The 11,694-nt window shown below is 34.9% G+C and overlaps 2 protein-coding genes across 2 annotated transcripts in view; one reads left to right on the top strand and one right to left on the bottom strand.

Moving 5' to 3' along the window:
• Positions 1-2,593: 2,593 nt before the first annotated feature.
• Positions 2,594-10,168, bottom strand: LOC108694484 (dedicator of cytokinesis protein 7). Its single transcript, XM_018204027.1, has 19 exons — positions 9,994-10,168; positions 9,712-9,890; positions 9,432-9,573; positions 9,159-9,362; positions 8,904-9,095; positions 8,595-8,819; positions 8,241-8,515; positions 7,857-8,172; positions 7,472-7,777; positions 7,187-7,392; positions 5,356-7,119; positions 5,140-5,267; positions 4,802-5,064; positions 4,470-4,729; positions 3,938-4,372; positions 3,469-3,821; positions 3,187-3,389; positions 2,790-3,109; positions 2,594-2,720 (listed from the first exon to the last, which is right to left on the bottom strand). The coding sequence occupies exons 1-19, from the start codon at positions 10,132-10,134 to the stop codon at positions 2,666-2,668; spliced, it is 5,967 nt and encodes a 1,988-aa protein (XP_018059516.1). The 5' UTR covers positions 10,135-10,168; the 3' UTR covers positions 2,594-2,665.
• A 919-nt stretch (positions 10,169-11,087) lies between these two features.
• The window catches only part of LOC108694485 (TBC domain-containing protein kinase-like protein), a 3,922-nt gene continuing 3,315 nt past the window's right edge, over positions 11,088-11,694 (top strand). The window contains exons 1-2 of the mRNA XM_018204028.1: positions 11,088-11,395; positions 11,466-11,694. Of these exons, the coding sequence (XP_018059517.1) occupies positions 11,191-11,395; positions 11,466-11,694 (434 nt within the window). The 5' untranslated portion in view covers positions 11,088-11,190. The remainder of the gene's footprint in view (positions 11,396-11,465) is intronic.

Raw genomic sequence — 11,694 nt, 5'->3', positions numbered from 1 at the left:
AAAAATGTACTAAATTTTAATAAATATTAATTTAAGTAATATTAATTAAATATTTATTAGATATAAATATATATTTATTTGGTACAAGAAGAGTTAACTATAATTTTTATTAGTAAATATTTACTTATTGTAAATAATTGTTGAAAAAAAATATGAATTAAGATTTAGTAAATTTGTTTCTTAGGATATTACAAAATATAAAGATAATCATATAGGATGCATTCATTTTAGGCGCTTTTATGCACTGTAAACTTTATTTTATCTTTATAGCTCATTATATATAGAAAGAAGACAGAATGAAGCTTACAGCGCATGAATGCCTAAAAAACATATCTATAATATCATTATTTTATATTTATGAATGAGTATATATTGCTGAGATGTAATAAAATAAATATTGATAGCAACGAAAAAATTATATAAATTATAATAACAAATTAATTTCCTAATATATTAATACGGAAATATATATATAGAGTTTTCGTGTTTACAATTAGATGTATAACACAGTACGACAAAAATCGATTTTTTTTCTTCCCATGAAAAAATCAAAGAGATTCTGAAAGTAGATATAAAAAAAAATATCCATATCTCGGCATTTTACTAGATCAAGTCGTTAACGTTTTTTAAGTATCAAATGTCTTTTTATAATACTGTATAGCACAGGTTTCCTCCCATGAAAAATTCAAAGAGATTTTGAAAGTAGATGTTAGGAAAGCATACCCGTGTCTCGGTACTGACTTACTGGTAGCCATTATCGAAAATTTTCTGAGCAATAAAAAAGCCGATTACAAAAAAATTGTTGCTAACTAAATAATTTCGGTTTTTCATGCAATGAAAATTAACATGTTCAAATACACTTTCTTCACAATCATTTGGATTTTTTCCAAATTTGGGTGAATTCAGTGATGAACATGGTGAACATTTTCACCAAGAGCGATCATTGAGAAACGCTTCAAAGGAAAAGATTATTATTATTATTATTATTATTATTATTATTATTATTATTATTATTATTATACAAAAAATTGGAAAATATATGAAAAATATATGAAAAAAAAAAAAATTCTCAGTTATTTTTTTTTGTATCGGGTTCATTGCATAATTTCACATGCAAAAATGTCAAATATTTTAAAAAATTATTTTAAAAAATTATTATATAATTTAAAACAATTGTAAAAAGCCAATATGAATCAAATACGATAAATGGCTGCATAAAAAATGTTAACTTGATCTGGTAAAATGAGACATGGATATTTTTTTTACATCTACTTTCTCTTTGATTTTTTCACGGAAGGGAATGTGTTATACTGTGTAATACATGCAAGCGCTTAATATTTAACACAACATTGCATTTTTAATGAATTTAATAAATAAACATGTGTATGTAAATAGAAAATTTACAAAAATACTAAATAGAGAAAAATTACTTGATATATACAAATACGTTTATCAATTATAAAAAAATACAAATTTTAAATACAGTACGGCCATATTTAAATCTATGTGACGGTCACAATGTATTATAATACTTAAGTACTCATAAGTATAAAATTTCAATTGTAAAAAAAGCAGAGATTCGGAAATTACATTTCGGAATGAAAAACCGATTACGGTTATGGCCCGAGTACCCACTTTTTTTGGTTTTTTTAAATGATAACGATAATATAATCGTTACAAGTGTGTAATTACCAAAAACTGAAATCGAAAAAGATCGAAATGAATCGAAATCGGTAACAGTTACGGTAAAGGACGAAAAAAACAAAAGTTGGATTTAGCCTCGGACCGAAATATGTTGATCTAAGTCCCTGTAATAAAAAAATTACATTGAATCCTTGTTTTATAAAACCGTTTAAGTTTTTAATATTAACAAAATCTGGCAATTTTATAATACTATTCTTATCCTATTCTTATTTATAAACAAAAAACAATTTATTTAATAATTCATAACATGTATATAAAATTCATAATATAAATAATATAAACAATAAGAAATTTATTAGATCATACATGTGAGAACACAATCAATAAGACATACACTGTTAAAAATTCATATAAGTACATTAAATTTCATGATATTACATTAAATGTAATGTATTTATAACTGAAAAGTATATTTGTGTATCTGTACATGAAATTTAATGTATTTTTCATAAATTTAATATACTTTCATTACATTTAAGTAACTATTGTAACTTAATTTTCAGTTAAATTATTCATTACTTTTAATTTCGTCCATAACCATAAGCTTCATTTACATGTAAAGGAAACTCGTTGTTACATTCTAACAATGTACGAATTAAAGGCTCATAACGGTTGAAGATCTTTGATGCTTGAATAATTCAATATGAATTTATATATATTATATATGAACATACATATGTATCATATTTGTAGTCATTTTAAATTGTGTGTCGAAATTTTATCAAACTTAAAATAAATAATATAATTCATAACACTTAATAACTAATCTTCTGGCTAAATAGATATTTACTTTACAAATAATTTGGAATAATTTTTCAATTATAAAGCAAGGATTCAACATACGAATATTTTTCACAATATATAGTGATTATAAGTAAAATTTTCTATGTGCTAAATGACAATGTAATAATTGGATACTGTAGTCTTTGGTAAGCTTCTATGGCAGTGTCCTTTCATTTCCTTACCAGCGTGGAGGAGTTGATGGTACAGCTTGCTGATTAATTAAAGATGGTCCGCTATATGTAGTACAAATTTCTTTAACATGAAAAACTTAAAAAAAACGTGTCTCTAATTAAATTTTTTACCTCCAAGCAATGAGAGGTGCCAATCTCTCAGTTAATCTTTGATAATTTCTCTCCAGTTCCCGCTGATAATCCCGCTGATCGGGACCAATCAAATTCTTGTTACGCCGCAAAGCATCGAGACATTTTTTTTGGAAATCTTTGAAACACAAACGAAGCTTGTGTTGCAGTCTGCTTGGTTGCGCATTTTGTTCGCGCAAACCGGAAAGAAATACGACCGCTACTTCAGCAGGTCCTTGATTAACCGTCGTCCCAATGCAACCTTGAAGGACCATTTGCAGCATCTTTGCATCGGGTGGTTCTTGAATAGTCGCAGCGGCCACCTAATTAAGATATATACAAAAAATGTATTACATGTATTTATAAAATTAAAAATAAAGCGTCAAGGAGCAATCGATACCTCGGCAGTCTTCTTCTGTATGTCTTCAATTGCTACTTCAATAGGACTTAGGACTATCTGTTTTCGAGCTACGACTCGAATTCTGGTTTTCAAATACGGGAAATGTGTCGCCACCGTTAATATAGTCTTCCGTTTGCATTGTTCGCGTAACTCGCCATGTGCTTTGCCACCAGGAGTAAAAGGTGTCGCATAAACAAATCGTTCTAAAAACAAAGCCATCATAAAAATAATTTCAAAATTATTTGTAACAGCAAAATGAAATATTTATCTTAATCAACTCACTTATATTGAAATTTCGATGGAAAACTGTTGGTCTGTGTCTAAGCTCGTGTGCTTCAAAATACGGTTCTACATAAGTGATCTGTACATAAGCTTTATCTGGTTCCAGCTTGCTAGGATCCACAGGATTTGAATCCTTTATTATAACTATATTATCCGCGCCAAATCTTTCGGCATAAAAGTTCTCGAGTCTCGAGAATATCTCCGGGAGTTTCGTCAAGGTGGGTTCTTTGTAAACAAATTCTTCGCCGGCGAGATCACCGAATCTGGCGCCGTAGAAACCAACTCTAAAGTATGTTCCGAAGACACGTTTGCCGGCCAATTGTTCTACACGCGTATATGCCTCGTGAAGTTTACTAAAAAAAAAAATCCCCAAAAAGTATCATGTAAATTTGAAATACAAAGATATTTTCTCTATCATATATTATTATATCATATACTAATATATTATCATATACTAATAATTTCTTACCCGTGAATATTAGCTAATTTTTTGTAGTCGTGTGCAGCTTCCGCTATAGGTAACAACACCCTATAGACGTCAGGAATAGCTTCATACATTCCAGCTGCATGAAAAGAGCTAGCCGCGTGCTCTAATAAACCTGCTAATCCACTTTCTGAAAAATCAGGGCCTAAGCAAAGTCCTTCTTCCCTCCTAGCTAATACATCATCGCCGACAGCACTTTCTTCTAAAGCATTCGGTGTCACAGCATTCAAAGCGACGGCTCCTACAGGCCGACCACCGCCACCAGGTTCTAACAAATGAAGATATTCCGCTACCAGAGCGGCACTATGCACTAAACACATTGCTGCTTCTGTGTGATTTTTCCTTTCCATGTGCTGCTGTGCCATGTTTGCGAGCCAAGTCAGACGAAGATCAGGTGATCCTTGATAACCCTTGGCGATTCTAAAGAAAATTTAGATATATTCTTTAATTTAAAGCTCGTTAGGCTTTAAAAATACAAATTAAATTATTATCATTAATAAAGATTCAAAAATCTTACCTATACATTAGATCCAAGAGCATTTCAGGATCCTCTTGGAATTCCTTCATCTTAACAGTATCAGAGAGAATCATATGAAGATTGAATAGTAGATCCTTCACTTGTTCAGGAAAACTCGTGTCTGCAAGCTCTGTATCTCTCTCGGCATATACCAACACTGTTTTCAAGGCTCTACGTAACGCTCCTTCGCTAGGAGCTCTTCCTCTCCCAACAAGAGCGGATAACGATGTTGTGACTTGCATCTTGACGCGCGCAAAATTCTGTGAAAAATGTAAGATTAAAATAATGCTTCATAGACTACCAATACAATATGATAGCTCATGACAGCTTACATTCCCAATTTCGAAATTTTGTCGCATCAGTAAATACAAACTCGCAGCTGCGTGACTTCTAATAGCGCTTAAAGGCGAGCTGCATCGAGTGAGCAACGTTAAACACAAATCCCCACAGCGCTCGCTTTCCTCATCGAACAATGCACTATGATACTTGAAGACTAGAGCTCGCTGTGTATTGAACATGTGTTGAAGAACCAATGTACTTTGATTTCTAGCCAGGGCTCTTAATAACACTTTCAATACTGCACCAACAACTGCACCTACATAATTTTGAACATGTAATTTATCTTTCCTTGTCATATTTAATTATAACGAAATAAAGAATTTGTGAATACCTCCACCGCCATCAGCTTGAACTACAGATTCTAAAGTATCTAATACGACAAGAGAAGCCTCAGCCGCTAAGGCTCCTTCTATATGGGCATCTTGTTCCACAGCTCTTCCCTCCGGTTGTTCGCAAGATCTTAAAGAATCAATTATATTTATATAATTATAACTTCATATTATATAAATATATTCATTTATAATTATAATTTAAATAATATTTATACCTGTAAGGCATTTGATCTTTGCGCCATCTCAATTTATCTCCGGTAACTCTCTCCTTTCTTCGCAACATCATTTCGCTCCTAGCACTTCCCTGACCAAGAATCACATCTTCCAATCGCGATCTAATATCACTAGTGGCCGTTGCTTGAGGTGGCAATCTTTTAAGTGCTTTTTTGCCTTTGTACTCAAATGCTGCAGTGGCTATATTCAATACTTGCAGTAAGCTCAATATGCGTCTCGCACTGAGTTCGGAGCACCATTGTGCTAGAGCAGTTCGCTCCAATCCCTTGAGCACCCATAAGGTACACATTAATAAATGTCGAGTAGCTTCGGAACTCAAGGATACGCGGCACTGATTGCCCGCAGTATCCGCCGATACTCCGCCTGCAATGGCCAATGCTACCGATTGCGTGATTGATCCGGATTCATCCGGATAAACGCTTTTATCTTTGGAGTCCCAATGATAAAGCTGAGGTAAAGCATCCATCAAGATACTAAGTAATGGTAAATATAACGCAGCGACTCTGGCCTTCGCTGCAGGATCGGAATATCGTGAATCAGCGTCATGGCAACTCATAAGATGTCGAACAGTTCCGATAGCTTTATTCTGTAGCATCGGATTTGGTATCTCCAAGGTATTTGCCAGATCGGACAGAACGATGCCGACCAGAAAATGCTGCTGCCTGAATTCTTGACTGAGTTCCGAAAAGCGAGCTCTATCCCCGGGCACGAGAGTGGATATCAAACTGCCTGAGCTGCCGGTTGATGGACTGGGTGATGCTGGGGCGGATCCTGATGTATAGCCAGTGCCGAAGGGAAGATTCAATGCTACGTAGTGCTCGTGCGAGCACACCGTTCTCACGAGATCGAGTTTCAGAGCGAACAATGCTGCCGAATCAGGAATATGCATCGACGCATCCGACAGCGAACAACAGGCGGCGCGAACGAGTGACAATACAAATCCTCTGTCCATTATAGATAACAAGTCAGACAAAAAATTGCCAAGACTCGATATTAAATTAGATGCCACGCGGATTTCCTTGCCGCAACGAGACATCACCTCGGATGTTAACGCGGCGGTGAGTGTAGCGACGTCGTCACAAAACTGTGGTGAAAATCTCAGTTTTCGCAATGCCTCTAAGGATCCCATTTCGGACAGAGTCACGACCATCGAACGCATTATCAACTCTAAGAAGAACCAAGAATGAGTTATCGCCAGCTCGCGTGCCTGACCGGTGGATACAACCCAATGCAAAGCAAGTTCCTCATGTAGAAGTCTTCTGGTGGGATGACTGTTGATTGAGGGAGATTCTTGCCGCATCGATGCAGTTCTGTCCAATCCTCGTGAATGGATCTCCATTTCCAGATCTTCCAAGGGTAAATCAGGATTGCTCTGTGCTCGTGCAACGCTCCCAATGTGAGTCATGCTCGGTAGAGAGCATTGATATGCTATGTAAGTGGCCAAAAGGGCATGTCTTCCATGTGCGTCCAGTTGACCGTCCGGTAAATTAGTGATATTTCGCACAAGCAGTCCTAAAGCCTCAAAAATGATAGCGGCGACGTTCAATGATTGAGACGGTAAGGTTGGCGGTCGCACCAGAAGACACAGTAATTGATCCAGTAATTGAGGAAGAGATCGTACCAAAGCAGAATGCGAGGCGCGCGCTAATTCGAGGAGCGCCGATTTCAATTCTGATTCCATGCCCGCTTCGCCTATACGAGGCGGAACTTGACCGGTTTCCAAAAATCCACACAACGATAAAAATCTGTAATATGGAAATTATTACATTTCTTTAATTCACTTTACAAGAATAAAAGATAATGTATTATTACCTGTCGATATATTTGTCTTGCGGATGAACGCTGGAAACGGGCTCCAATATGATAGTGAAGACTCCTCGGTGAGCATCTACCCATCGAGTGCCTGGTAAAAGAACATCAGGAGCAATATAGGAATAATTTGCAGGTGGTGGATCCAGCATAGCAGGCAAACTGAATTCGCCTGATTGGAGATGACCATCTCTTAAAAGCGGTAGCCACTATAAATAGTTTTATATATTCAATACATCAATCAAATTATTGATCTACTAGTTTTATTAATTATTGATTGAAATTTACTGTATATGCGACTGCTGTTTCGACATTTGGTTGTTCCACTTTCTTCTGACAACTAATGTGATAAAAAGTGAACAATAAGTGATGTTTCGCACTTAAATCTGCGGGTAACCTCATCTTGATTTCATCATAAAAGTTTGGATTCTTGTTATGATATGACACGGAAGTGAAATATTCGTGCGTCATCTCGGGACATGATGATCTACCAAAGATAGCTGTGAGCGCGTCGGCTTCTTGCTCACCTCCCATAAGCTGAATTCTTACAGCAATATTGCGAGCTGAGCCAGTTCTAGAACTAAAGTTTGCTTCCTACGAATAACAGAATATAATTCTAATATCGTGTAATTAATAAAAAATAATTGATCATATAATTTTATTTGATATACACCTTAGGATAAAGATAAAGGAGATTACGATATGTTAAATCTGGCGAAACAACTTCGCTTGGAAACTCGAGTATTTCCTTAACAGGTCGACTCTTTTCATCCGGATATGGAATTAATCTTCTAAGATCAGGATCGAGACACCTCGGCAGCTCTTCAGGTCTGGGACTGAGATCCAATTTCAATATCCCTGGTAAACATTTTAATCGTTTTAAGTTAGATCCAGGTCTTCGTAATTCAACCAAAAGTTTATAAAGATCTTCATCGCGAAGTCGTTCGCTTTCCTGTTTGAAAAAGCTCGAAACTGTTAAAGTAATAGGCCTGTAAGAATATCAAGATGTTACTTTGGTCATAAAAGCTCATTGTAAAAAATGGAGTATTATACAAACCTAAAATTATCGAGACAATTGGCAAAATCGTCTGGTGACCAACTGCGTCTTTTGTCTGAACTCCGTCTTTCTAGCGAACCTCGTCGCGTCGGTGGTTCCACTTTCTTTCGCCACTGTTCCAGACCTCCCGATTTTCTGTCTAAGGATCCAGCGCTGCCAGTGCTGTCCGTGTCACCACCACCACCAATTACACCAGACAGATGAATTGCAGTCCATGCGAGAGGCATTCTATAACGACCAAGGCGTTCACATGCAGCGGCAGCGGCAGCTCTAACCTAAGAAAAAGAATAAAACAATAATGTATAAAAAAATTATTATTTTGAATCTCATTATTATCTCTTCTTATTTTCTTACTTTATCTTTATTTTTATCTTCACGTAAATATGGTTCGGCACATTCCGATATATCACCTTGCAATACTTTTTCTAGCCGTACGACAAGAAACAAATCAGGACTGGGTTTGCTAATGCTCAAAACACAACTTCTGGCTAAAGTACTTGCATCGCTATAAGCAATGTGTCCTCCAAGCATTCTTTTTAACCCCTCTGAATTCATATCGACGTAGAAATTCTCCGATACCTGAACAACAATGTGTAATTAACAATTTGTAATTAGCATGCGATCTTGAAATTATAATTTTAATTTTAAAAAAAGATATCGTACTTTTTTCTTTTCTCTGGCATCGTACAATGCAAGGCTCGCGAATATTGGCTCTACTTCTAGTTCTAATTTTAATTGCAGACATTTTACGAGAATTTTATGAGCAAAAGGCTCTGTAGGTTCTGGAGCAACATTAATTTCTTGCCATTCATCATCAGGAGAAATTGGAGGAGCATAAAGAGGAAATAAGGCTTCCTGAAAAATAAATATTTAATCAAAATAAAACCTACAAGGACTTGCCACTTTACAATTCTATACCTGTCGATCTTCCAGTCTTTTTTGTTCGTTCATTTGATCAATTGTTTCAAGGCAAACGCGATCTAATAAAGTCGGCAGAAGAGGATCATGTTGTGAATGTCGCAAATCCAAACTTGCCCAAGATCCTCTTGGAGTATCTCCGGAATTGGATAAATCATCCTCCTCGTTCGGTGATACACAGCCATTTGCATCTTCTTGATCTACCTAATTGAGATAAATTTACTTTTATTCCTGCTCACATCACACACTAATTCATTATCTCTAACTAAATACCTCAAAATCTTGTCTAGGTGTATCCTGAAGTAATCTGTCTCTGGCAATAGGTGAAATTCTCCCTTTATATTTGCGATGTATTATGATCCAATCTGAAGTAAAACTTTCAATGCATCTTTTCACATAAGGTGATACGGTATCTCTGAAAGCCAAATAATTAAAATAAAGAATAGATTTTATCACATTTATTTTACATTTATTGTATTATTATACATTTACTGTATACACAAATTTTAAATAATATATAATAATTGATAACGCTTCAATTATTTATTCTTACATTGATTCATGTGGTACTACTGACTCCTCTGTTCGAATTTTCCTCTTTACAACTCTCAATTCAACATCTCCTGGGGGAAAATCTAGTATTGGTTTTAAAGGATCACGATCTAGCACTGACTGGTGTTGTCCTAAGAATTCTTCATAATCAAGTGGTTCTAATACCTCGCATAATGACATCTACATAATGGTTAAATATTTTACTTAATGATTAAATAATTTATTTCAAAATTAGTTATAATATTTTCACGTTTTAGTTTTCCAAAGAAAACTGTATGCTTACTGTAGAAGAAAATCCTGATATACTACTACCACTTTTGGATAAATCACGGGAATAGGAAGTAGAAGTAGCAATTTGCCGCCTTACATCAGCAGCATGTTGTTTGCTTAATTTGTGAGCAAATGCACGCTGGACTGAAGACATTATAAATGTCCCAGTGAAATAATCTGACGAGATTCTACTAAAAAAAAAAAAATTATATGAATAAATCTATTTTGATAAAATACTACAAATGATTTTAAATTCAAATTAATAATTGTAATTGTAATTGTATTTTCCTTTATGGAATGCAAATTTGATTTTTTTTTTTTTTTCAATAAAGCAACACAGTATTTTTAAACTTGCATTATTTTAATATACACACATACACACACACACACACACACAATTATTATTATTTTATTCATAAATAATGCGTGCTTTTAATTATAACAACAAAATATAACAAATCTAAAAACAATAAAAAAGTTGAAAAATAATGATTAATATTCATAAGTTGTGAGAGTAGCTTGGAAATGGAGCAGAAATTATAACCGTGCCCAACAAGTATGAGTAATAAGATATCGCGACAAGAATATATATTTATTATATCGAACAAGAATATGTATTATTACTTATACGTTAATCCAAATTCATCGAAAACGAATGGGCTGTGTAATCAGAATCGCCGATTCGTTGTCCTTCAATATTTCTTCAAACTTTGACAAGTTTGTATTTGATGTGAATCCTTCACTGACGCTTCTTAGAAGCGTCTGTCAGACTAATTAAAACTTAAAAATTGATCGGAGTGATCGGGTTACCAGATTTTAGGTGACTTCCGCACTGCACTACACTTATATTGTCAATTGTAGTGCCAGAGAGACTTTTGTTGACTTGTGTCACTTCAGTTATTTGTAAATGGAAGGCACCCATAAATTGCCATAAGTAAATGCTCCTTGATTACTGTGTGATTTATACATGTGAGAGTGAATGAATACAAATATGGCGCTGTCCAGTGCTGTCTTCAAACAGAGAAGCGAGATCGGCAGTCTCATGAAAGTCTGTGGTTGAGTAACAGCTGTTGTAAACGATAATAAGACATCGGGCATATCATAAGAAATGCAGAAAACGATAATAATGATGTGTAACAGAAAATCCGAATCCAAACGGCGGAGTCAGTTCGTATAATCTGAGAGAGATTTATGGAATTTCACAAACATCATGTGTCCTGCACTATTGGAGAACGAGGAGCGATGTTTGGGTGGCATGACTTTTTTTGCGCAAAGCCATCCAGTGGAAGTATGCGGCAGCAACGGTCTACCACTCACCCCGAATTCCATAACTATCTACGGAAAGGCGCAATTTCTAAAGACCATCTACCATCCTCATCTCTCTCCCTATCTTGACATAATTAGAAGCAAACATGGTGAGTCCTGACAATGCAAATAAATTTATTTTCCATTGAGACTGTATAAATTATTTTTATATATTTATAGAGAGAATTGTGGTTGTTACCGAGTACAGTGGAAATCCATTAAGCACTAGACATGATTTAAGTACAAAAGAAATCATCAAGATATCCTTTCAGAGTCTCTTAGCATTACGATGTATGAACGAACTAGATCTCGTACATAGACACTTGAGTCCAGATAATATATTGATTAAGAAAAATGGTGATGTCCAGTTATACAATTACGGATTGTATTACATGACAGATGGAGGAAA

This window comes from Atta colombica, unplaced genomic scaffold (genome assembly GCF_001594045.1).
Source record: "Atta colombica isolate Treedump-2 unplaced genomic scaffold, Acol1.0 scaffold12, whole genome shotgun sequence".
NCBI classification, from domain to species: domain Eukaryota; kingdom Metazoa; phylum Arthropoda; class Insecta; order Hymenoptera; family Formicidae; genus Atta; species Atta colombica.
Note: the sequence above shows the minus strand (reverse complement) of the source record. Positions and strands in the feature narration are given on the sequence as shown.